Raw genomic sequence first — 24,481 nt, 5'->3', positions numbered from 1 at the left:
GCTTACCAATAAATTTTTTCACGTCACCAAATCATAAAGATGTACGTAGTGTTCTTGTAAGTCTGATTTGGTGTCAGCCATTTGCATAACTCTTAACAATTCTCCCAAGAGAAACTGATCTTTCTTTCACGTCACGGATGATGCTGTTGAGTGGCACTCATTTTCCCTCTTGCCCTAGGAATTAAAACAGGACATCTCAAGTTTTCGCTACGAAGTCCTTGATCTCCTGGGAAACAGGAAGCCCCAGAGGAGAAGTTACTCTACCAGCAGCACAGAGGTGTCCCAAAAGGATGAAACAAACGAGGATAGTGCTGGGGAAAAATCCAAAGCCAAGAGCGTGTCTTTCAATGTAGCCAACAAAAAGAAGGACTTCAATGTATCTGCTCTAATTAAAACCATGTCTGGGATTGATATGGTGGAAGAGAAGCCAAAAAGCAATGGGATCAGTAAGCGCTCCTTCATCCGAAATGGAAATAGAGTTCAGAGGCTTTCCAGCTCCAAGAAGGAGTCCTTTAAGAGACTGGGCCTGCTGTTCTCCAAAATGAACGGGCATGTCCCTGAAGCAAATTCAGAGCCCATGTACACTATTTCAGATGGAATTATTCAGCCACACTACATGTGGAAAGACATTAAATATTCTCAGATTGATAAAGAGAGAGAAGAGAATTGTTCCAAAAGTGAAATTAACCTCAATGAGGTGGACTACAGTGGGAACACGAGACTTACAGGACAGAGCAAGGAGTGCCCTGTGGTTTGTACCAGCTCCCTTCACTGTGCTTCCAGTATTTGTTCCTCTAACTCCAAACTTTTAGACTCATCAGAGGATGTGTTTGATTCATGGGGAGAGGCTTGTGACTTGTTTATAAACCAGTGGAAAGACGGGCAGGAGGATCATGTAACAACTCGGCTATAAGTAAGGCTACCTTAACACCTGCTAGAAAACTTAGCTAATTATTTGTAATTGTTTGCTCTCACCTGATTCAGCATTATGAATTCCTTTCTGTCCACAGGAGAAAAAAATGTAAAATTACTTATGTTAACCTATTTTATAGCCATCTGCACCTTTTTTAGTTTACTTTTTTACACTCACAAATACTGAACTGAAGGTTTCACTATTTATAAGGTCACTGTAAACTACGGGACTCCTTCGGATGCAGTCTTTGAATCCCACATAATTCAGACACGCTGGTGGCGGAGTAGAGGATTCCTCCAGTGCACTCATCATCTTCCCAGCACCGCTGGGTTATCATCGCTGCTATCCAACACCATCAGTTCCGCATCCTGCTCAAACTCCTCGGCATCACAACCAGCTGGTGAGCAGTGGCTTAGCAGGAGGCTGAGAATCATATTTGCAATCTTCTTAGAAAGTGTTTCAGGTTACAACTGGCTTTTTGTTTTCTTTAAGCAATACAACCTCTGATTCTTTCAGCTGCGTGTTTTTTGTTGTTGTTGTTTTTTTTTTTCAGGTCATTATATCCATATTGTAAAGTGTTACTGAATAAGAGACACCTTTGATCATGTGGCTAGAACGTGATGATTTGCTCATTTATCTAATTGCTATTAAGAAATTCCCCTCGTAGGGAGCAGAATGACCTCCCAGTTCGGCTGGCAGTGGAAGCCAGCACCTGGCCCTGCCACCAACTTCTACATAGATGAATGGACACACAGCCAGCTGTGGCTGCTTGAAAGAGAAACCTCAGAGTGGTTCTCCTATCACTGACAGGGTGCACCAAAACCCAGCCCTAAGCCTCCCCCTTACACCCACCCCCCTGAGCTGCATTTGGGTTTTGAAATCCCTGGCTTTATTTCCACTGCTGCATTCCTTTTTTTTTGCTGCCTCCCTGGTCAATGTCACGCTGTTAGGTAGAAAACCGTCCTCCTGGTGTACAGCAGCCACTGCCCTGGGTCTGTGAGCTGCATTTCTGAAGAGCAAGCTCAGCAGTAGCAGCTCAGACCGCAGCTGGCACCCTGGGAAGTTGCTGCAGTTCCTTTTCTAAGGTGCACCAAAAAGCAGTGCAGCAGTAGATGTTACCCTGCTGTATCTTTATGGTTTTTTCACCCCTACGGTTGTGCTAGGCCCTGTCTAGATATTACCAAGTCCCTGCGTTTTTGTCCTAAGGAGCATGAGACAGAGGAGAAGACAATAAGGGCAAAATGGTTGACACTGCTTTTTAACAACTTGATACCTGAATTTTCTTCCATGTTGTTGCTAAGAAATGCAGATGACTGGCACCTGCTGCTGCTTCAGAGCCGTCAGCTTTCTTGGAAGAAGCAAGGCCTGAGCTCAGAGATGGCCCTGCCTTACCCCAAAGCTTCCTTACGAGTCCGTGCAGCCAGGCTAAAGGCTCTGTTCCCAGGACAGGTCACAGGAGCTGGAGCATAGCCCAGGGGCAGGTGTCAAAAAATCACCTCTTGTGTGCAATACATTGGGAACTGCATTTGAAAAAAGCATTTATGAAGGCTGGAAAATCTACACCAACACCCCTGGCTCATGAGAAGCTCTGAATGCAGAGCTCGAGGTGGAGGATACAGCCAGCCACAGTGCCAAGAAAAAAGAGCAGCTAGGAGCAGAGACTCAAATGTGTTTCTGTTCTCCTTGCTCATGAACGATGCCAGCCTTGTTACCAGCATGCAGGACAAAGCCCAAAATATTTAAGCCCCTAGACAGGCTAGTTAAGACAGAGTGAAAAGCATTCTCATATCAACAGATTTCAGGCTTGATACTAATTGCAGGGTTAGAGCAGCCTTTGAAAATTGCATCTCCTCTTCCTGTAAGCAAGGCTGAGCAAACTGACTTTGGCACTACACAGGGAGACTTGCAGAATCGTAGGGTCAGAAGCAATTTGCTGATCTTCCAAGAAATCCAGCAGCCCTCTCTTTTACGATGCAAATCCACCCGTATGCGAGAGCTGCAGTGAGAACCAACTGAAGGCGAGTCTCAGAGCAGCCCACAATAAAAGCCTGCAGTTTAATAAACCAGCCTCAGCACATTTCTGGGAACACAAACGTTAGCAAGAGCTGCTACAGGGGGATGAAGGGAAGGGTTTGAATCATTTTATGCCTCACCTAAGCACATTGCAGTTTAGGAACTCTGCTTGACACGGGGCAGCACATCTTTGTTACCTTCTAGCACGTAGGAATGAAAACAACTCCAGCATGGTTATGCAGATTACATCAGCTGGGTTTAAAGCAGGTGTGGAAGCAGGGTTCATATCCTTGGATGGTGGAAGGGCTTTTAATTTTTCCATGAGAGCAAGCACGCTGCTACTGGCAATGACTAAATTGTGCCATTCAACTGCAGCCCTATGGTAACGGGTACAAATCTCAAAATGAAATGCAATTAACTCTGCAGCAGTGCCCCCCAAAAATGGAAAAATTACACTGGGCAATGCAAATCCCTTCTGTACGAACCGCGTGAGTCACGTTCCCCTGCCGTGCCCAGAAAGGGCAGGGGTAGGAACTGCCACATTGTAATGGCACAGTGAATCAGGCAGTCTGCAATAATTCCTTGGTAATGGTATGTTGAACACCAGAGGTACATCATGGGGCTGCTTGGCTGGGGCTCCTGCGGGATTTGTTTCATGATTCAGATACTTCCTAGCTCCCAGCTATGAGCCAGCCTCAGCTGACTTTTGAATTTCACAAAAAATATTTGATTTGTGTTAGTGATTTATGCATGTGTCCAGGAGGAGTTTCCAAAACTGTCAGACTGATCCCCAAAAAGCCAAGTCTGTGTGACTGCACCTATGCACCCCCTTTGGTAGCAATAGACTTCACAGCAACTAGTCAATTATTATTGTTGTTATTACTACTCTTAAGCAGGAGATTCAGGTGAAGGAAATTTAAATATTTAGTGAAAATACATTTGATAAGCTTCAAGGATAGTCATTATACACACGCTAGGAATTTGGGATCATACCAGGCTTGGTCACTTGTCCTGTCTTTAGGTTTCCTGCTCTTGAAGTAGCTTTATTTCTCACCTCCCATCCCTGGTGTCTTTTTCACCTGTTGTTTTAAAGCATCACACCTAAAAACCATCACCAGGAGAAAGGTAACACCAACATCCAGGTACAGAGCACCACACAGAGCTAGGAGGTGTTTGTACTCAGGTCAGAGATCGAAGAAGTTCTTTCAGAAGTAAGAAATCCAGCAGCATCTCTCCGCAGATTATTTGGGTAATTGTATATTAGTCATGTACTAGTGCGTGTGTAAATACTCAGCTGTTTGCATAGAGGTCCCTGCAGGAGCAGCACGCGCAGTGGTTCGGGTGCAGGATCAGAAACGAGGACTTCTGAGGCCTGTTCCCAGCTCTGCCACTGCCTCACCTGTGACCTTGGGCAAGTCACTTAGCCTCTAACGCCTCAGTTTCCCCATCTGTAAAATAGGGACAATAATTACTTACCTACCTCGCGGGGGGGTTAGTTCATTATTTATAAGCACTTTCAGATCTTCAATTTAAAGGCGCTATATACAGTCAGTAGTTGATACTCGTAGCAGTGGTATGTACTTTTGTTTTCTTATGACTAATTCAGGTTAGGACTTAGCTATGTACGTTACGATAGTTTTCCATGTAGAAAACTAGCATGATTTCCCACGAGGGGAATTTTGGGGACTTCTGCAGTAGACAGAGAGCAGGAGCAGCATACCTTGTAAGCCTAAACTCTGACATCCTCGCTTGCGTGCTTTGTGCCTCATCTCACTGTACTGCATTTGTGTTTCACCCTTTTTCTAACGGCATGTGTAAATTTTTAACAGAAACAGTCACTGTAAGTATTATTTAAATAAATGCATTCATATATAAATGTAAAACCTTACCTTTTGAGTAGGTTAAGAGCCTCCTAGGTTGGCTCTTGTGCCTCTGTGAGGGCTTCACCCTCATTTCTCCTTGGTATGGTTGCTTTTTCTGTAGTGCTTGCTCAGATAAGAGCCTTTCCTTTGAGTTAGAGGAGCTCTGAGACTCGCATGGTGAGGGCACGACCTGCATTTTGAGCTCTCTTCCAGGAGCAGGAGCAGTTGCAGGGTGTCTCCAGCAGACATTTGGAGAAGTCCAAGTACTGTAAGCAGGGACCTGACTTACTCCTGGGCTATCTTGCAGAGTCACAAAGCTACAGGAGCACCAGCTGCTCTGTGCCAGTAACCGCAGGTCCCGCTTCCATTGGGACTTCTCGGCCTTGCTTTGAAGTTTCTATTTTCCTTTCCCAAAGGCCGAAACCTCACACGCTTAAGTTTACCAGGAAGACATTCAATTTCGGTTTAGTTTTCGGCTGAATTCTCCCTCAACCAGTCTGTCTGCTGCGTGCCAACACAGAGATGTCCACGAGAAAGCCGCGTGCAGCCTCAGAGGCCCCTTCCCAAGGAACAGCATCGCCCCCCCACCTGTTAAAACTCGACAAAAAACAGAATGGAGAAGAAAAAAAAGCAAAGCCACCCAAATCACAAAGGCTGCCTAGAATTAAGGAAAGCTGTCACCTTACTAAAAGCTCTCTGGGGCTGTCTTTGGGGTGGGTGCACCCCGAGGGCCCCTTCCTCTCCCGGCAGCAGCCAGCAGCAGCAGCGGCTTCCATTCACGCAGAGACAAAATTAATTGGAATCAGTGAGACTGCCGTGAATAACAAATCCACTTGCTGGAGTAGCATCTGAAATAAACTTACCAAAATAACCTGCAGTTTTCAGCAAATGCGTAATTTGAAGCCCAACAAATATAAAACCAATCCCTCACTGGATTTTTTGGGGGTGCGGAGGGGCAGTCTGGGCTGGCCACCTAAGTGTATTTTCAAACCCTTTGTAATTCAACTCAATCGAGTTTTCACACTCCACTTTCCCTGTTTCAGACCATTACACTTGTACAAACAAGTCATTTATGCGATTTTCACATAATTCCCTCCACCCAAACTAACTACTGCTCTCGAGTAAGTTGATGATCAAGAATGATGCTTAAAAAGAAATCTAAATCTTAAAAAAAAAAAAAAAAAAAAAAAAAAGTACATGTAAAAGGCAAAAGAAGCATTTGATCCTTAACTTCCAAATGTTTGATAGTGTGTTATGTTTCAGGGAAACACTTTTACTTGCTCTGCTTTTTTAAGGTGTGCAAAAATAAATAAAAAAATAAAGCCAACAGTAACTCCCAGCCTAGCTCAAATCACCCACAGTGTTGAAAGCCAAGTCGATCGTGCAATTCTGTCTTCATACATGGACCCTACTCAGTCGATGGCTCACCAACTATGGAAAACAGCACTGCCCATTCCTGCTGGCCAGCATATCCTCCTTCAGCATGGCTTCTTTTGTTTCTTTCGGGGATTTTCTTCCGTTTCCCCTCCCATTTACAGCATTTCCATCAGCAGTAACTCCTAAGCCAGGAGAAACAATGTGCTTAGACCGAGAGGTGATCAATCCAGGAGCTGTCCTTTCGGCACACGAGCTTAACAGAACACTGTGATACCTTTAGCCAACAGAATGAAATGCCTTTTGACTATAAATAGTTGTTTTTGAGCAAGGGGGGCACTTTTTGGTGTAGCTATTTTTTGGGGTATTGTACAGTTTTATTTAAAAACTACTGAATGTGTTTATAAGGTGGGTGTGGGAACTAGAGGGCTAGGGATCTTTGAGAAGCAAAAGGATGGTAGCAGACGCTTAAGTACTCTATTTTCTATATGGCAAGCCCTAGAGAATTGGGCTTACACTGCAAACAAGCTTTTTTTAGCAATCCAGTTTTAATATCAAAGTAAATCTTCATAGAAAAGCTATCACAGAAACAGCTTCACACCTGATCATATTCTAAAACGCCATTTCATGGGATAAAAAAAAAAGTGAGGCTTTTTTCCTCTTTTATTTTTCATCAAAACCTTAATGGCCTTTTCCAGGCAACAGAGCTTTCAGATGTTTGGAGAATTTTGCTTATGTAAAGACAGAGTGGGGACCTCAGCATTTGCCCATTGAGCAGTAGTAGCCACCCCTAGAGGAAGGGGAGGATGAAAAGGGGGAAGAGCAAAAAGCAAAAACAAATGCTTAGTTTTATGTACTTTTCTACTTGCATCTTTTCTGTCTGTAGTGCAGATTCCACGTCATTCCCTTGCATAACATGTACAAATGAAATGTATATAAATAAATAAAAATATTTATTTTATGTGTATTTTTAGCTTAACTGTAAACTGAAAAAAAAATAAAGCATTTAATTTTTTTCCCAAAAATGTAAGCCTATTGAAATTCAAGGTGTTTCTACCTTTTCAGATGTAACATTTCCAGCTGCCTATTGATAATAAACATTTATGAACAGTAAAGCACGTGACATCTTATATTTTTTACCACATTCCGCACAGCATCCTCAAGGGCTTTCAGTGGTCACAGGAGCACTTCAGGGCTCCAGTTCTATACAAATTTATATCAGTGTTTATGTGGAAAAGATGTGGTGTAGTCCTACCTATCTGCAATGAAGTCAGCCAGCCAGATGCAAGCAAGTGTTCGTGGGCAAGAGTTGAGCAGCACTGGCCTGTGCAAAAAAAAATATATTAAAAGAACAGTAATTTGAAAATCCCTTTCATTATATCCTCTCTGTAACAGGGAATAGCAAACCCACTTTAAGTGCTGGTAAATAAAATGCACCACATGAACACAATTACTCCTGTGCAAAGGAGTCCAAGTATGCATAATTCCATTTTAATTCGCTCCCCAAAGATATCCTTCCACCAGCATAACTACATCATCCACATTGGGCTATACAGCAATATAGCTAATAGCGTGAGATAGTCATTAAGCAACAACACATAACTACATTAACATAATTTGCTCGTGTTAAACTGTCCTCCAAGCAAATCTCATTAAAGTACTGGAGGCGTACAGTTAAATTTCAGGTTTCCAGCAGCTACCAGAAGCTCTCGGTCAAGTCCCCAGGAAAGCAAGAGCTTTCCCAAGTTATACAACACTCAAAGGATGTCCAAAGGCTTTTTTTAGAAAATAAAAAAAAAAATGGAAAAAGGATATTTCAAAATTAGATTCACATTCCCCTCTCTTATCGGAAAGCCTGGTAGTTCAAAGTTAAGGCACCCTGAATCCCCGGTTGTGTTTTCTACTCCAGAAACTGGGACCAAACTGCACCTGAAAATGACCTCCATGTGTACAGCCACGAGTGCAGAGGCAAAAATCCTGGAGTTGCTCAGGGAGCTAGGGAGGCAGAGGCAAGAGTTTTGCAGAATATCCTCTCCCTCCTTACTTGCACTTCCTGAGAAAGTAATACAAACCACACACTCACATAATCACTGCAAATATTAAACATTTTTGCTTTCAACTCTGGCCAATACAAAAAAAAACGATGTAAAGAAGCAGAAACCAGTCTGAGATTTAGATGAAAAATGGAAATTGGCAGGGTAGGGAACAGGAAAGATACATGAAGGAGACGGTAGAAGGATTTGGAGTATCCACTACTTTCATTGTTACAGGATGTGTCGCTTATCGAAGGACTGTTTTCTGTAACGCAGCGCTGTCAGGCAGCTGTCAGAGAGCCACGAGGGAAGGCAATTATCGTGGGGTAAACCTCGCACCCCAAAGCTGGTGGCAAAACTTGTACCTCCTCCAGTGAGGGCAAGGTTTAGCAACAGAAATAAGCATATTGCCATAAATGATCCCAACATGTGAAAACACCCCGCCAGGACCCAGACGCGTGCTGCTGTTACTGCAGATCACCACGCTTGCAGCAACAACTGAACTGCAAAAAGCGCCTGCCCGTAGCCTGTAGCTAACGCTGGAATATTTCGTACTTGCCTCGGCGCAGCTGACTGCGAAGTGGTAAGCAGCAGTGACTTGAAGATCTGTAAGGGCTTCTAGATACTGGCCTGCCCTGCAAAATTTAAACTCCAATCTTATTTCAAAGCCATAAGGTTCTAATTCAGGAGTTTTACCTTCCTCCCCTGTGATAAAAAAGGTTACTTAGAAGCTCTTCACGTTTGAATATTTCCCATCCATAATGCTGTGTGATTTTATAGATGAGGAGGATATCCAGCACCACTCCAGAGAGAACGGGAGGCTAAAGCCAAACAGCTGAGCTAGAAAAGCACCACGCTGCGGGTCTTTGCTCGGTCCTACCAACCACAGAGCAGTAGCCAACAACATCCCTGCAGGCTAATGCTGCTGGCAGGCAGAATCAGCGTGATTTGCCTCTACAGCACTTATAATAATTACCTTCGGTAACAGATGGATTTCACAATTCAAAAGACTTCAGAAAGACTCACGCCTCTAGCGCGCAGCAGGGACGTGAGGAATGTCAATGTGCACGGGCTGAGCCAGGACCAGTGCTGCCCCTCCGAAGTGCAGGAGGGTGTGCAGCAGCTCAGAAGAGGGTGAAATACTTATAGACAAAAGCCCACACCCCAAAACACAGAACTGTGGCTGATCACTGCTGGTTTTATCCTGTACTCTCAGAAGATGCTTGGCTCGGAGGCTGTCTCAGCAGTCAGAAGTGCCCACATCTGACAGGAGCACTGCTTGGCGGTGCTACCTGCTCACAGACCTCTTCTGCACAGCCTTCAGGTGATGATGTACTTGGAGCTTCTGCCTTTTACATAGGAAAATGTGGCATGGAAAAGGAGGTGGCAAGCATGACTAGCACCAACTGAGCAGTGAGTCTTCTCTTCTCCCATTTGAAGGCTGAAAAACCATCCACAAAAAAAAACTAAAAAGCAGCACATTTCAGGATCAAGTCTGTTTGCTTTAAAAAAATATTATGCAACATACTTCAAGAAGCTGAACAAAGAGGACAAAAAAAAAAATCAATCTGAAGGAAAATTGTTGTTCCCTGCAGTAATCAATGCTCACATTTTTCTGTGCTTCTACTCAAAGGTAAAATACGCTTGCGGCTGGGAGTAATACCCTGCTCTCCCTGTTCAGGGCAATTCTGCCGAGTGTGAAACAGAGCACTGGTCTGGTACCAAATTGTAACTGAGCCAAAAGACAAGTTTTGATAACCACCAGGCTGATGTTGAGCTCCCCACCAAAAAAATAAGTAAATAAAAAAATCTAGAGCCCACATCTTGGTGTTCATGGCAGACATCCTTCCCTTCCCCCAAAACCATCACCCCCAACAAAAGAAACATTCAACCCCTCCTGAAGTTCTGTTTTTAACGTGAGTTACCTTACAGCCTCTGAAAAAGGAACTGGTTTGTAGCAGTTAGCCACTGGAGCATAAAACCCCAGGACCAGCAATATTTCTAGTGCAAGGAGGAGGTAGCCAGGCCCAGTTATCTCTGGATCACAAAATGGTTGAAGCATGAAGGTGGCCAGCTGTGTTTGAGGTAGAGCAGTAGCTTTTTTTTTTTTTTTTTTTGACTGTGAACAGCCCTGACAAAAATGCATGCATCAAGTAGTCACAACTGAGGTGTGTGTGTATATATCATCCATAAGCAAGTTAGCTGTACATACATTACAGATACGAAAATTGTGCTTAACTGATATAAACACATCTGTCAGTGGTTAACATGGCCACAAGAGCCAGGGCTAACACTGAAAAATCCACCCACTAGAAGGATAAGCAAAAAGATAAAAATCTTGACTCCCTACCACAATTACTGATCTGTGTTTCTAACAGCAGAAAAAAAAAGTGGACTCTCATAGACAAAAAATTACCAGGAGACAAATATCAATTCTTAGTTATGATGACCATTTGCATAAAAAAGCAAGGCTGTCTCCCTGGCAGTGTAAGAAAGGAGGCATTATTATTCACAGCCGAAGCCTGGAAGTGGGGAGATTCACTTCAGTGAGTAATAGCAACTGCTTGGGATATGACAGATGGCACTCGTGACTGAGGTGGAAAGGCACTCGATGACTCCATGATGGAGATTGTACTTCTCAAATCTGTTCCATTTCTGAGTGCCTAAGTCAGTCACATGGTTCACAGATTCCCTTCCGAGGCTAGCCTAGTGAATGCTTTTTCAGAGAGAGGAAAAACCCTGTGTTATCTTCTCCACAGCCTGACAGGGGCCTGTGCAAGTCCCCACACTCATTCAAAGAGACAAATATTAAGGCAGAAATCCTAGGGGTCTCCCATTACTTTGTACAATCATAGTTTGTGTGTGTTTTTTAAAACCTGTACAGCAGCTCATAATCAAGTTAGCTCATCAGGGATCATTTTTATCATGCTTTTACTTTTCATCTGTCTCCTCCATCTTGAAAAGCCATATTAAAAGGTACCAAGTTAAACACACAGCAATTAGATTTGAAGAGACAAACCAGAAGCCAAGCTTACAACCCCCAGACAAGAAGATTAAATCACCACCTTTATTAAAGGAGAGGGAGAAAAAGCCTTAAGAGTTTTAAGGAAATAAGATCAACACCAGAGGTGCCAGATGAATTTTAAAATAAAGTTGTAAGGAGTCACTTTTTCCTGCTGTTTTTGCTCCTGTGTTTACTTAAAAGGCATCCTGATGTAAAGGCACGCCTCCCACCCCATTCTGCAGTTGGTTCTCCTTATCCCTACTCAACTATATAGAAGTCACTACAAAATACAGAACACAGTTTATTTCAGCTTTATCAAATAGCAATTGTGCCACTTTTGAATTACAACTTGATTTCCTTACCTAGCCCGAATGGAGGACATCAGGCTTGTTTGAATTGATTGCCCAAATTCCTTACAAGACCTGGCAGACATTTCAGAAGCATGGTATTTGAGCTTGAATTCAGCATTTCAGTCAAGTTAATATTTGGTAAATAGGTCTTCACTGTTTTTTAGGGCCCTCAGCACCAAGGTGCTGTAATCCTGCAGTTGAGCCTTTGTTTGTTACCCCAAGACAGGGCTATGCCACCATGGAGTCCAGGCTAAATGCAGGGCTATGACCTGACAATTTTGCACATCCAGTGCAAGTTTCCATCAGGGACAGAGCCAGTGCAGTCATTGGAATGAATTAAGTTTGCAGGCACAGAATATTCAATGTTTTAATCCTAAACTCAACAAAAACACAGCTAGAGCTGCACTCTCATGTGCAAAGCTACTGATTTCTAATAGGAGGTTAGAGCAACCCTACCCCACACAATTACATTTCTTCAGTCCTGCCTGTTGGATCAGTAATTGTTAGGAACATAACCTGCCAGTGATAAATGACCACTCATGTCCTTGTGTTAGATGCTTTTATTTTGTGCTGTCAGTGCGAATTGAACACCAAGACTACCACCATTTGTGCAACAGCTTCCACAGAACAAAGCTCACAAATACATACCAACATACAGCAGAACAGATCACAACAGTACTCTTACACTTTCAAGAGACAGGAAGCCTACACAGAGTGAAATACAACTATTACAGATACATGATCACTGATTGCAAAGGTGAAATCTGAGAACACCAAATTGTTTCAAACAATTCTGTCCTGACAACTCTGCACCCAATTTTTAGCTGTGGTTGTAATGGCAGTCATGCTTGAACAAGAACTGTGTGTTTAAGTGTTCCAGTGTAATCCCTCAGAGGTACACGGTGCCGTTTTCCTTTAGTGACAGCTTGTTTTTATACATGTTTTGCGTGGTCAAATATATGCTTTGTGTTCCCCTACACTGTGGTGTATGTATGCTCTTTTCCTATGCTTTCTTTTGTGAACTACCAAAACAGCATCCTGTCAAGCTTATCATTAGCATAAGCCTGGAAAGAAACATGAAACCTGAATGCAGTTTAAATCAATCAACCCAGCCCACTGAGACAGGATAACACTTATGAAACATATTAATATATAATTGACAAAAAAGAAACGAGAAACCAAGTGCAAGAAGTGAGCTTACACCTCCCAGATTTACATTCATTGAGGCACGTAGTGTGGTGCAGGGTTAGGTGAGGCAATATAGTTGACTTGGTGCAGTGGTCCAGAACTTACAGCATTGGGAATTCGTGGGGAATTTCCATACGGTGGATTTACTGGATGCCAGGAACTAAGGTAGTGATAGGCAGGTACTATAGAGATGCAAGAGTCATACCCTGGGAGAGATGGCTGGCCATAGGGATCTGACACCACTGGGTAGTATACTGTGCTGTGGGACGGGGGTGGAGGCTCTGTGTTTTGAAAGTTACCTAAAAAAAGAACAAAAACACATTTGTCATTATACTCTTCGTATATTTGTAACTTTATATATAGACTTTCATCACCACAAACATAGATTTTCCCTTCTGGCCACCAAAATAATGCTATTTAGTTGACAACAACTTTATACCCCTATATTTTACTCCCAATGGCAGGGTCAAAGTCACCTTAGGACCTAAGTTGGTGAGTTATCCTCAAGTTAGACTCATCACTAAAACCCATTAGAGAATTACTTAACAGCATTCTGCAGAAGTAGCAACTGTAAGAGAAACTTGAGTAAAGGGCTAATATGTTATTTGGCTATATAATCCTTGCGATGATGCTGTTCTATGCAGGAGAACTACCCCAGCTGAACAGGCTGAAGCATTATCAGCACATTAAGCCTGTCTGCATCCAAGCAACAGATTTGTCACGATGCGCTCTTTCCAACGTTGACCATTTGCCACGTTCCACAGACTTTCACGAGCCAGGCATCTGACCTTCTTGACATCTTTTTCCTTATTTAATACAAACCTTTTATTTACTGCCAAGTCTATCTACCAGCTTCTCACAAAGCTGCTACAGGAAGTTAAGTTTTGCTGTAATTTTTCCACGCAGTAGTTGACACAGCTAGCAATGAGGCCTATTCAGAAGATAACAGCTCAGCTTGCAGAGCCTAAAACTAAGGGCTGCAATATCTTTTTTAAAAATACTTGTGAAAGTAGCAATGCTCGATGCTTGCCAAAACTTAATTGTCTCCTTTATTTTAAGAACGGGCATTGTTTTGATACCATGACTATTTGCTTATCAATGAGCAAAAGAAACGCCTTCAACGCAATTTCAGAGTAACTTCTTCCAAGTTAAAATTAGCATGCTGAATGCAAACCTAAAAAGGATTACTTTTCTTTTTTACAGCTTTAAAGTGCCTTTGGCACTGATGGCTACACCAGTAAGTCTAACATAACTTTAAGCAGTAACAAAGATGCAGAGGAACTTGTGGTAGCCCATTAAAATGCTTACTTTACATCTTCTCAACCTCACCCTTCCTATAATGGTGCAAGTAAGCAGCTGCATGCTGAAAATCATTCCCTTACTTTTCAGTCTCTGGATGTGGTCTTATCCAGAAATACTAACCATTTGCAGGTGCTTCCAAGGGAACCTGATGGACTTCAGCTCGCCCAGCATCGGCATAGAGCTGAGGTACTGACTGGTCTAGGACGTGAGCAGGCTCAGCATATGCTGGATAAGCTTCCACTGGTGACGCTGGTGGTACTGGCTGTACGTACACCATGGAATGCCAATAGCTCTGGTGGTAATACTTTTTGGGGAAAAAAACAAAACAGAGTCATGCATATAACCACACTCCCCATCCTTCTTCCCAATCACTGCTAGTTTCAGATCTAAAAGGTAGGAAGAAGTGCATTTTTCTCTGCTGTCACTACGATAGTTACACACAAAGGAGGGAAAAAAAAAGACAGGCTGCCAGGAGCATCGCTGGAATAGCTGCAACTACCTCAGTTCTACACTGGGGTTGTAATTCTTAAGGAATTTTGAGTCTTTGCAATCAACTTTGTTATATTCAAGATATTTTCTCCCCTTACTTCTTTAGTTGGAAAAGCTGGTGTACTACTTTTACTTCCCAGAGTTTCAGCACTGACACTGCCCATGGCTGATGGTGCTGAGGCAATGGTTGTGGGTAGCTGCAGAGCAATGGTTCCCAAAACACAAGGTGTTCTGAACACAGCTGTGCATGTCCTAGAGGATTCAAAGCACACATCTCTAAATGGTCTTTGATCTCATCTAACCAGTTTTTTTTTTTTTTATTAAAAGAATAGCTCAGGTTCCTTTCCTTTATCTTAAAAGAGAGAATATTTATCTACCATCCTCCACAAAAATCCAAGTAAACAACTGGATGTACTAATGTGCTTTACAATTTGAGTTAGAGCTTTACTTCCTGAGCTACACTTTAATCTCCTCCAAGCAAGCCCATATGTATTAATAGCCAACTACACATTTAGCACACTTGGAAGTCTTAAATACATCAGTACATCTGTCAAGAAAAGCAGCAGTTTTTACAGGCAATTTACTGTACTCATTTTAAAAGCACTTACTTGCAGTCCCAGATTAAAATAATACTGCAAGACCTTTGTATCTGAAATTAAAGGACATGACATTGAAGAGCAAGTTAGTATAAACTGATGAGGAAAATAAGTTTACATATATTAGAACATTTAGAATCACTTAAATTATTAACTAACTACTTCAGCATTTTTTCTTTAATGTTTTGAAGGTGATGAGTATGTCTTCATATTGAAGAGATGCAATAGTTATAATGACCCGTTAAGTTAACACAGTGAGATATTTGTACAATAGTTGTGCTTGACTGATGTCAAACCAAACTTCAACATTACAGAATCATTTAGGTTGGAAGAGACCTCCAGGACTACCTAGTCCAACCCATGACCTAACACTAACAAGTCATTACATTGCTTTAAGTCTGGTCTTGATTATTCAAGTGATTATTTGTCGGATCTGTTATAAATCTCCATTGTCTAAGCACCCAACTAGGAACTTTAACAATTATGGCTTATTAAGGCCTGGTTTTCAGAGAAAAATACACTTCATCATCATCAGATAAGAATTTGATTATGAGGTCCTGAACTAAGGTATCTGCTAAGAGCACTGCCTCTTTTCCTCACTGTAAAAATAGGGAAGTGTCTGGAAGCAGAGACAAGACAGGAGCCACCTCATATGCCAGTGGTCACTCACCCCTAATGTACACATACTGTACATACAGGCTGTACACACAGTGAACACCCACATACTAGGCTGGCACATGAGACAAGGGCCCAACTCCATAGAGATCCCAGCTTCACACTGCTTCTGCCCAGAGATATGTCAATAGAGACAACATATACAGCAACCCTAAAACCTTCAGACCTAGGTTTTTAGGTCCCCCAAATGGTTATAATCATGTCAGAATATTGGGGGGGGGGGATAAGGACCGTTCCTTCCTTCTCCTTCCTCACTAGGGTTAAAGGGAACCCAGTTCCTGCCTTCTTGCAGCTAGTCTTTTACTTCTGTCTTCCATGTACTGGATTATTTGACTCGGAGCAAACATGTGAGACACTGAGGAGCAATCCCAGAAGCACAGAGGAAGTTTAAAACCACTTGCCAATCATAACAAGGTTCGTGAAATCCAACTGCCCAAAACAGTGGAACTGTTTAAAGCCTTTTTAAGTTCAAGCATGTTTTAATGCTATGACAGTTCCAGAGAAGTGCATAAACTGATTTCTCAGACATAAAACTGAGATTTGTTTTAAAGGCTCAAAAAGGTAAGTCACCTATTCCACAGCAACAGGTTTACATGGAAGTAAGAACAGACACATAATTTAGTACTTCTGGGACCTCAAAAAAAAAGTCAAAGCAGTAAAGGAGACAAAACAACTGAACACGAGCAAGTCACTAAGGACTTCAACTTGGGGAAGTATGGCAGCTCTGTAGGTGTTGCTGTCTCCTTACCACCTAACCACTCCTTCTTAGACCACGACCTTGGCTCCACAAAGCTTTCCTGTCTGTCCAGCTACTACACGTGCATCCTTTCACAGCCCTGCTGTTCTATAGTACTGTCAGTTTGCTGTAGACAGGAATAGCATCAGAAATGCAAACCCCAATCCTGAAACGAACAAGGATTTATTCCTCTGTTGCCAATTCTCAACTCTTTTACTGTTCAGCATACTTGATCAGGGCAACAATCCACTTCAACATAAAAAAGGAACTGTACGCACTTCCTAAGTTAGCTAAGAGCTCTAAGCTTACTTCTGAAAACGCTGGTGCTTTGGTTGTGACATTGACCAGTTAAATACAGAAAATAACCCAAAGACTTACCTAAATGCCAACTTTTTAGTATCTAGCTGAAACCGCACCTATATTGGAAGGCTTTTTAAACCTAATTTTGTTCTTCAGTTGTTTATGCAAATCAAGCGTAAGAACTGAGTGAAACATCTGCTTCATAGCAGTGATAACAGTACAAAGGAGGAGCCGGGAGACCGAAGTGAAACTGATACAGGAAATACTGATGTCTGTGGTATGCTAGAACAGAAGCCAGTAAAGTAGGAGATCAATCTGTTTATATTCTTCTTTTAGATGCCTAGAAATCCAGTCACTCTTTAGTAAGAGAAAAAATGCCTTACTAAGCAACAGCTAAGCTAGAAGAAATTAACCACCCTGACATGAAAATATAAAAACCACATTTACTACTGCTAAAAGTCTCATAAGGCATCAAGACAAAGGTCACTGCAATGATGAGCAACTCTCGGATCAATCCTGAATGCCACTGCAGGAAAGGAACGGCCTCTGGAACACAGCACCAGCAAGCAGTCTACCAGCAGCTGCTCCAAATGGAAGGGAGGGGATGAGGCTAAGACACCTAAGGTCACTGTATTAATAAATGTTTCACAAGCCCTAAACTCTATCAAAAAGATTCAAGAGTCTCTAAGAATTGGAACAAATCATAAGTACCAATTAATACTATAGCACATGGTGTATCTTACTCTCCAGTCCAGGACTTCAGTCTGTTAACAAGTGAGGCTCCCAAACTATGCCAGGCCAAATACCACTCGTTCAGGTAGCTTTTTTTTTTTTTTTTTTTTTAAAAAAAAAAGGAAACTGCACAGAACTCTATGTCAAGTATATCCAAATACCCTACCACGCACTACTCCAAAGCTTCTGTGTAGTGACACTGATGATAGTCTCAATGTAGACAGCAATAACACAAGGAATTACACGTACCATGTGTCATTAACTACCAAATTTAAACTTCTAAAAAAAAAATTTGGAGTTTTATCTCCAAAAGGACATGGCCAGTACTACAAGGAGTAACTCACTTGAAGAGCTGAGGGCAGGTCCTGAAGAGTTTATTAATCCACATCCACTCCAGATTTTTTCAGTACACTTAACACCCAATTCTCTTGAGTGCTGAAAGCCTCAGTTAAGGGCATTTCATGAAAGCTGAAGATGATTAACTCTGACAGGTACTTAGAATCATCTGCAGTGATACTACTGCAGTAGGAAAGTAGTAAGTAGAATATTCAAGATCAAAACCAGGAATCAAGAGCACCTACAAAAGAGTAAAGATATTGCTAATGTGTTTGGCACTACCTATTAGAGCAGCAGACCTTTGAGGAGCCATGCCATGATGTTTTTGCATCCTGCTTTTTTTCCTCCAGATCAACTTCTGGCAAAAAAAAAAAAAAATATAAATCTCAAAATTCAAAGCAACTTTGGGCCAGAATACTGTGAAATCTACCAGATGCAGCTACCTGAACTGTAGATATCAATAGCAGCTCTTATTATCTGAAATAGGCCCCTTAGGATTAGTACTTTGATGCAAGCTTCACTCAGGGACAATGAAGCTACTTTAGATGGAAGTATGCTGAATCAAGCATGAAAACAATCTGCATTACTGAAGTACTTTATGCTACATCTTTAAATAAGATAAGAGATTTTGGAATAAAAGTCACAAGCTTTACATTCTAATGCACTAGAACTCAGCGCTACCATACATCTGAAATATGGTCACAGTTCCAAGGTTGTGGCATGTTTTTTCCCACCCTCCTCCCCTCCCCCCGAGCGGCTGTCAGAAGAAATTGAAGTTATATACTTAGAGTAAAAGCATACCAATCCAAACAATGCAAAAAAAAAAAAAAAGGCTGGATTTTACACACCCTACATTTATGCAGCCAGTTTTTATTCACTCATCCCTGAATGAAAGGCTACTCTCCACACCAGCAGAGAAAATTCTTGAGTCAGGAGCTTCAGCAAAAGGTAAGGCTTTGATAAAAGTCATATTTGTTCTATCCGTAGGTGGCTATCAAGCAAGCCAACCACCACGCACTGACTGTCAACATATTCACTCCATGAAGCGGGGAGAATACCTGAAGAGCAGGTGTATTTCAGCCAGCAGGCAGAGATGAACCCACTGCAAGAACAAAATGTACATGTATAAGCAGACATCCAGTTCTGCCTACTGCTCTCCAGATCAAGCTACGGCTTACCTCTAGCTTGGCCTCGCTACTCCCAAAACCAACCTCCCCCAAGCTGTCTGCCAGAGAAGGCAGCAACACCTGAAACTGTGTACTTGATGCAGTGTCCGTAAAGGTAGCCAGAAGTAAACACCAACACCTACCCAGAGTATTTGCACTACACATTAGGACAAGACAAATGCTGCTACTGGGACAAGCAGGCTGAGTAACTGCTTTTACAACCTTTTTAAGTCTCTAATCCTCAGAGTAAGTTGAGCCATTGGCAATGCACAGAGAAGAGAGGATTTTCTACAGCTGCACAAGTTACACATAGAGGAGCTATCCTTCAGTGAAGACAGACGCTGTATCACAAGTTTTATCTTCCTTTTGAGATGTGTGCCTCTATCACATCACTGCACACTAGGCAGGAACGCTTTGAGGCCCAAGAGGAAAGCAAGATACACAGCACAGTAATAAGCAGGACTGTTAATCCTGTAGCTGAGAGGTACTTAGCTCATGGTAAGGACAGCAAACAGCTTGATCTTTGGCTTACTTAACAAATCTCTTCAAGTTACAGACCCTATTTGCGTCTCAAGAGGCAAAAACATTATAGAACAAGGGGATATATTAATGACCCCAAAATCAAGTATGTATATGCCTGTTGCACTGTTAGCCAAGCCTTGCAGCTTTGCACTGCTTACAGGTATTCTTAAATTAGAGCAAGTTGATTAAAGTCTACCACTTCAGAAGTGAAGCCCAAGCTCAGCTGACAAGGCTGAAAGCCAATTTCAAGCTGCTATGCTAGTAGTTACTGTACTGGTCTTCCCATGCTTGGTGCTTGTCAGACAAATCTACCTTAAAAGATGCTGTTGTAACTGATGACAGTACACAGGAAGTCTGTGCACTCAATGAACAGAAACCTGCACACTCTCATCTATTTCTGATACTACAGAATGGCATCTCAAAGCCATACAGGACAGCAGCCCAATATCCACTGAACTGTGTAACACCAGAACTTTATAAGCACATAACTGGTTTTAAAAATACCAGAAAAATGATTATTCAACCCAGAGGTGGCAGGATACAGATACAAGCACGCTCTCCACTGATACTTGTTTCTTTAGGATGCTGTCTAAAGCTGCAGTAAATCACATGTTCGAGTCTGATATGAACTTGTTATTCAGAACTATGAATTTTTACTGTAAGCATCCAAACCATTGCAGCTCAAATGGAGTAAGTAGTAAAGAGCCACTTCTTCCCACTAAAGGTATTCTGTTAAGTTTCCAAGGAGAAGACAAGTCAGAACTGTGTAAGTAGTAAAATCACAAAATACCTTCATTACCTCGAGGCAGATCATTGCCACTGGGATCACAAGAGTAAGGTGGAGGAACGGCACCAGCTTCTCCCACCTCACTGACTGGAGGAAGAGGAGCTGAGTAAATTGGGAATGGCACTGATGAAACAGCTACTATTAGAAGAAAACAAAATCCAAGTCAAAACCAAAATCCAAGTCAAATTTACAATACCATCTTCCTCGACAGAGAAAGATGTGAAGTTACACAATTAGGTGTACACTTCCTATCATCTCAGTACCCATAAATAAGCTTTAATGTCAAGTTTTCTTTAGTAATCACTTCTCCCCCCACATCAAAAGTCCAGAATTTTTAAAACCAGATGGGAAGGTTCCAATTCCACCTCTTAATTGTGTATCTACTTATGCACTTCATATTCCAGTTAAGAACAAATGCCTCTTTCAGTCAATTGTTCATACTAGAGGGTAGGTCAGGCTTTCCTTATATAATTGTCTGTCCTAGAACAACAGGGAAAAGACTACTCACTTAAGTCAGAGAACTGTGATGATAAACCCACACAAAAATGCGGGAAAGCTCAAAGCATACCAGGCAAAAGTTTTTGGACAAATTTATCTTGAACATATTAGGGGGGCCCACATTTGTGGAACAGCAGCTTCTTTTTAATTGCATCACCAATTAACTTACAGAGAACAGTGCTGACTGATCTCTCAAGTAGAGTACAAAATAACCCAAATAAGTAAAAAGAAACAGATAAAGAGGACAGAATTCAGAATTAAGGAGAACTGAATGACAATGGGGTTTTACAGGGATTTGTTTGATTTTTTTGATGTTAAATGAAGAGATGAGTTACAGAAAACATGGAGAAATACTCTTTGTAAGGAGAGAAAGCCATTTGCTTAAGGCAGACATTTCAGAAGAACAAAGGAAAGACAATTCCAGGTGGTTAGCGTGTGGCAAGTCAAAAATTTGATCTTGCCATAGAAGAAGCAAGTAGCAATGGATAGGAGCTAATTACGACCACAGAAATGAATTTGATTCACTTTTGCAGCCCTTGAGCTGTCACAGCCAGCAGCTCTTCTGGAAGAGGTAGTAAAACCTGGGACTTACACCACTCTCAAGACAAAGAAAACTAACTGTAAGAACACAGGAAGGAATCAGCCATGAAATCCTGTCTTTTAGAAAAGAACCTGCTAGTAAAACACTTTGCATTAATGGCTAAAGGCAGGCAGGGTGGGGGGAACAACTCCAAAGCAGAGACTTCCAATTCCCATGCAAATTCAGCAGCAACTATTCCCTTCAAAGCATGGGAATGTGAAAGTCAGCAGTGGAGTTACAACTACTGATAAGTCATTTAAGTCAAAGCAAGTGGTAGTTTAAAAGCCCTTCAACATTTGTTTTGGATATGTAGAACAAGGAAAAAATGGGAAGTAGGAATGCAACTGAAAGGTTAGACATCCAAGTTCACAGCCTTAGCATGCACACTACCTGGTGTCCCTACTGAAGGGGGAGGCACTAGGACTGGCTGAACACCTGTTTGTGGGGGAACAGTTGTTGTGATGCTGGCTTGAGTGGAAGCAGCAGAATTTGAGGAGAATACTGTAGCTGGAGCAACATTAACACCCGTGGAGTTTGAGATTACTGCAGAGTTTACCATCACCTGCAAAAGAATCAGCATTCATTACACTACCTCTATAGCTGGCTTGGACAAGAGCTACAGAAATATTACACACTTTAAAACTAGAACTTCCGAAGTGCACTTCTGTGAAGGCAAATAGTTACCCAAGTCCTCTAAAACTTGGCTTGAAAAACATTGACCTAAAAATATTCATTTAGATTGCAGACACCTGCAAATGCATCTTTCCACCCTTCCATTATGTGCTATAGGGGATTATATTATTTGCAACAAGACTAGGAGGGGAAGAACAACCCCCCTCCCCCCACAGTGGCTATGCACAGTGTGCATCTCTCCACAGGGCTGCCACAACAGAGCACTAGATACTACCTTCTGGGGATAGCTGTAGGAAGCCACTCCATCTTGAGACGACACAGAGACCGTCCCTTCTTCCTGAAGGGGTTCCAAAGCAGAGCATGGTCCATTTAAAAGGCATAGAATGGTAAGCTACATACACCAGAACCCTAAAAATTTTCTAATCATGAACTACACACAAACACTAAAGTTCTTTCATAACCCATGTAAAACAAATTTTATTCTGATGTGCACAGGTCTTTCACACCACTGCAGGCCAACAGGTAACTTGAGAAAGGAAGAGAGCTAGCCCCTGACTAATTTCAGATAAAAAAATTAAAAAGTCAATTCTATCAAAGGTGAGATCTCTCCATTTACACATCAGAGGGATAAAGCTAACTGGTATAGGATTTGAAGGGTAGCATGATGAAAGTAAATGTTACCTGGAGCAGAAAGGGGAAAAAAGTAAAAAGCCCTCAAATTTTGCTTTGCAGAAGGAGAAGGTGGAAAGCCTTAATGTATCCAGCACAATTCAGATGTGCTGGCAGACTCTGATAAAATACTCACCAGTGTGGGGGGAAATAAGTGATCTACCTTTTCTTCCAAACAAAACAAAACAAAAAAACCCCTGTGACCTCCTATGTTAAGTTTTCTTCCAAAGACAGTTTCCATGAAGAACACTACACGCTTCAAAGATTCCCAGTCTGGGCAGGCAGTGACTAAACCTTACCAAGTTTGCTGTAGGCTCTGCTGAACTAAATACTGCTGCAGTTCCACAGTCTGGATCTGGAATGCACAGGCATGATTAACTGAAGCTATAACATTAGATCTCATTGTTCAGGAATTTCTAAAGAGGTTGTAATGTGTGTGTTACAGTCAGCAAATATCGTATCAGTTAGAGACTGAAGTTTTACTTACCTGTAGGTGCATAGAGAAAGTCTTCATGAAATTTCCCTAGAAGGAAGAGAAACCTTTGATTTAGGAAAAAAAAAAATGCTCAAAGAGTTACCAACATTTTACTGCAGTGCATTTGTCAGCTGAGCTGCTTTCATTATCACCTTGTTTTCTGCAGACACCACTCCCTCCCTCATTTTGTTACCAAGTTTTGCTATTTCCAAACACTATGCAGCAGCTTGGCTTGCTACAGACCTATCCCATCAAAAGATGGATGTATCAGAAGGTTGATGTCCTAGCAAGCTTGAATGAAACAGCAACACATTTTTATCAGACAATGAATAAAGAATCATGCGTGCATGTTCAAAGCTCATAATTAACAGATCTTTAGGAGACCTAAGGAACCCTGTCTAATCAAAAGCACACCACAGATTATCTGAACCAGTCTTTTTCCTCTTCCCAACAATTATTTAAGAACTCACCATTTTCACATATTTCTTCTACATCTTCCTCTGACGAATTCAGGGTTTGCTTGCTGACTGGAACAGAGTTTGGGCCTCTCCTTGCTACCCAAAACCCTGCAGGACTGTGGACAATAGGAGTAGGGCTACCCTGGCTCTAAAAAGAGAAGTCAGAAGTGTGCATTTACAAGTAGTTTAAGCCTTTCCATGTTCTATACACACCCACAAAAAAAACTGCAGAAACAGGCTGGCAGACCAAAGTTTACTACAATCACAGCTTACTAGAATTACAGTCCCTGTGTACCCTGCATGTAGCAAAGCAGTTGTGTGACACTTCTTTCCTTCACTTTTTGTTCTGCCAGCATACTTTGGGTAATTTATCTTTGAAGACCTACAGCTGTCCTATACAATATATTCAAGTTGCTTTCATCTAGAGTTTAGCCGGCTTTGCATCAGGTTCAAACAACACTGAGAAGAAGGGAGCAGACACCAGCCAGCAACCAGGACCCCCAACCTCCAGCACATACTCCTGCATTCCTCACCCTAGGCATTCCTACCGACTAATCAGCTCGGATACCACACAGCTGGAAGTTGCCCCATGGTCTCTACACTAGAGAGACTGATGCACACATGCCTGACTTCCAGGCAGCAGTGCCTATCAGGTTTCCCACGAGACTCTTGTAAAGCTTTACATGCCACTTGTTTTTGCATGGAAGTCAGTCCTTAGCTGGACATGTTAAGATCTAGAGTTCTCTGAAGCAGGAACACAGGATTATGAGAAGCATAAGTAAAAGGAGGT

At 42.0% G+C, this 24,481-nt stretch overlaps 2 protein-coding genes across 2 annotated transcripts in view; one reads left to right on the top strand and one right to left on the bottom strand.

Moving 5' to 3' along the window:
• TRPC5 (transient receptor potential cation channel subfamily C member 5) overlaps positions 1–7,271 on the top strand; it is a 96,892-nt gene extending 89,621 nt beyond the window's left edge. The window contains exon 11 of the mRNA XM_027465062.3: positions 179–7,271. Within this exon, the coding sequence (XP_027320863.1) occupies positions 179–913 (735 nt within the window). The 3' untranslated portion in view covers positions 914–7,271. The remainder of the gene's footprint in view (positions 1–178) is intronic.
• A 4,823-nt stretch (positions 7,272–12,094) lies between these two features.
• The window catches only part of ALG13 (ALG13 UDP-N-acetylglucosaminyltransferase subunit), a 31,554-nt gene continuing 19,167 nt past the window's right edge, over positions 12,095–24,481 (bottom strand). The window contains 9 exon segments of the mRNA XM_072043103.1: positions 12,095–13,036; positions 14,160–14,343; positions 15,137–15,177; positions 20,391–20,516; positions 21,847–22,018; positions 22,364–22,426; positions 23,058–23,113; positions 23,246–23,281; positions 23,704–23,839. Coding sequence (XP_071899204.1) covers positions 12,768–13,036; positions 14,160–14,343; positions 15,137–15,177; positions 20,391–20,516; positions 21,847–22,018; positions 22,364–22,426; positions 23,058–23,113; positions 23,246–23,281; positions 23,704–23,839 — 1,083 coding nt within the window. The 3' untranslated portion in view covers positions 12,095–12,767.

Source organism: Anas platyrhynchos, chromosome 10 (genome assembly GCF_047663525.1).
Source record: "Anas platyrhynchos isolate ZD024472 breed Pekin duck chromosome 10, IASCAAS_PekinDuck_T2T, whole genome shotgun sequence".
Taxonomy (NCBI): Eukaryota; Metazoa; Chordata; class Aves; order Anseriformes; family Anatidae; genus Anas; species Anas platyrhynchos.
Note: the sequence above shows the minus strand (reverse complement) of the source record. Positions and strands in the feature narration are given on the sequence as shown.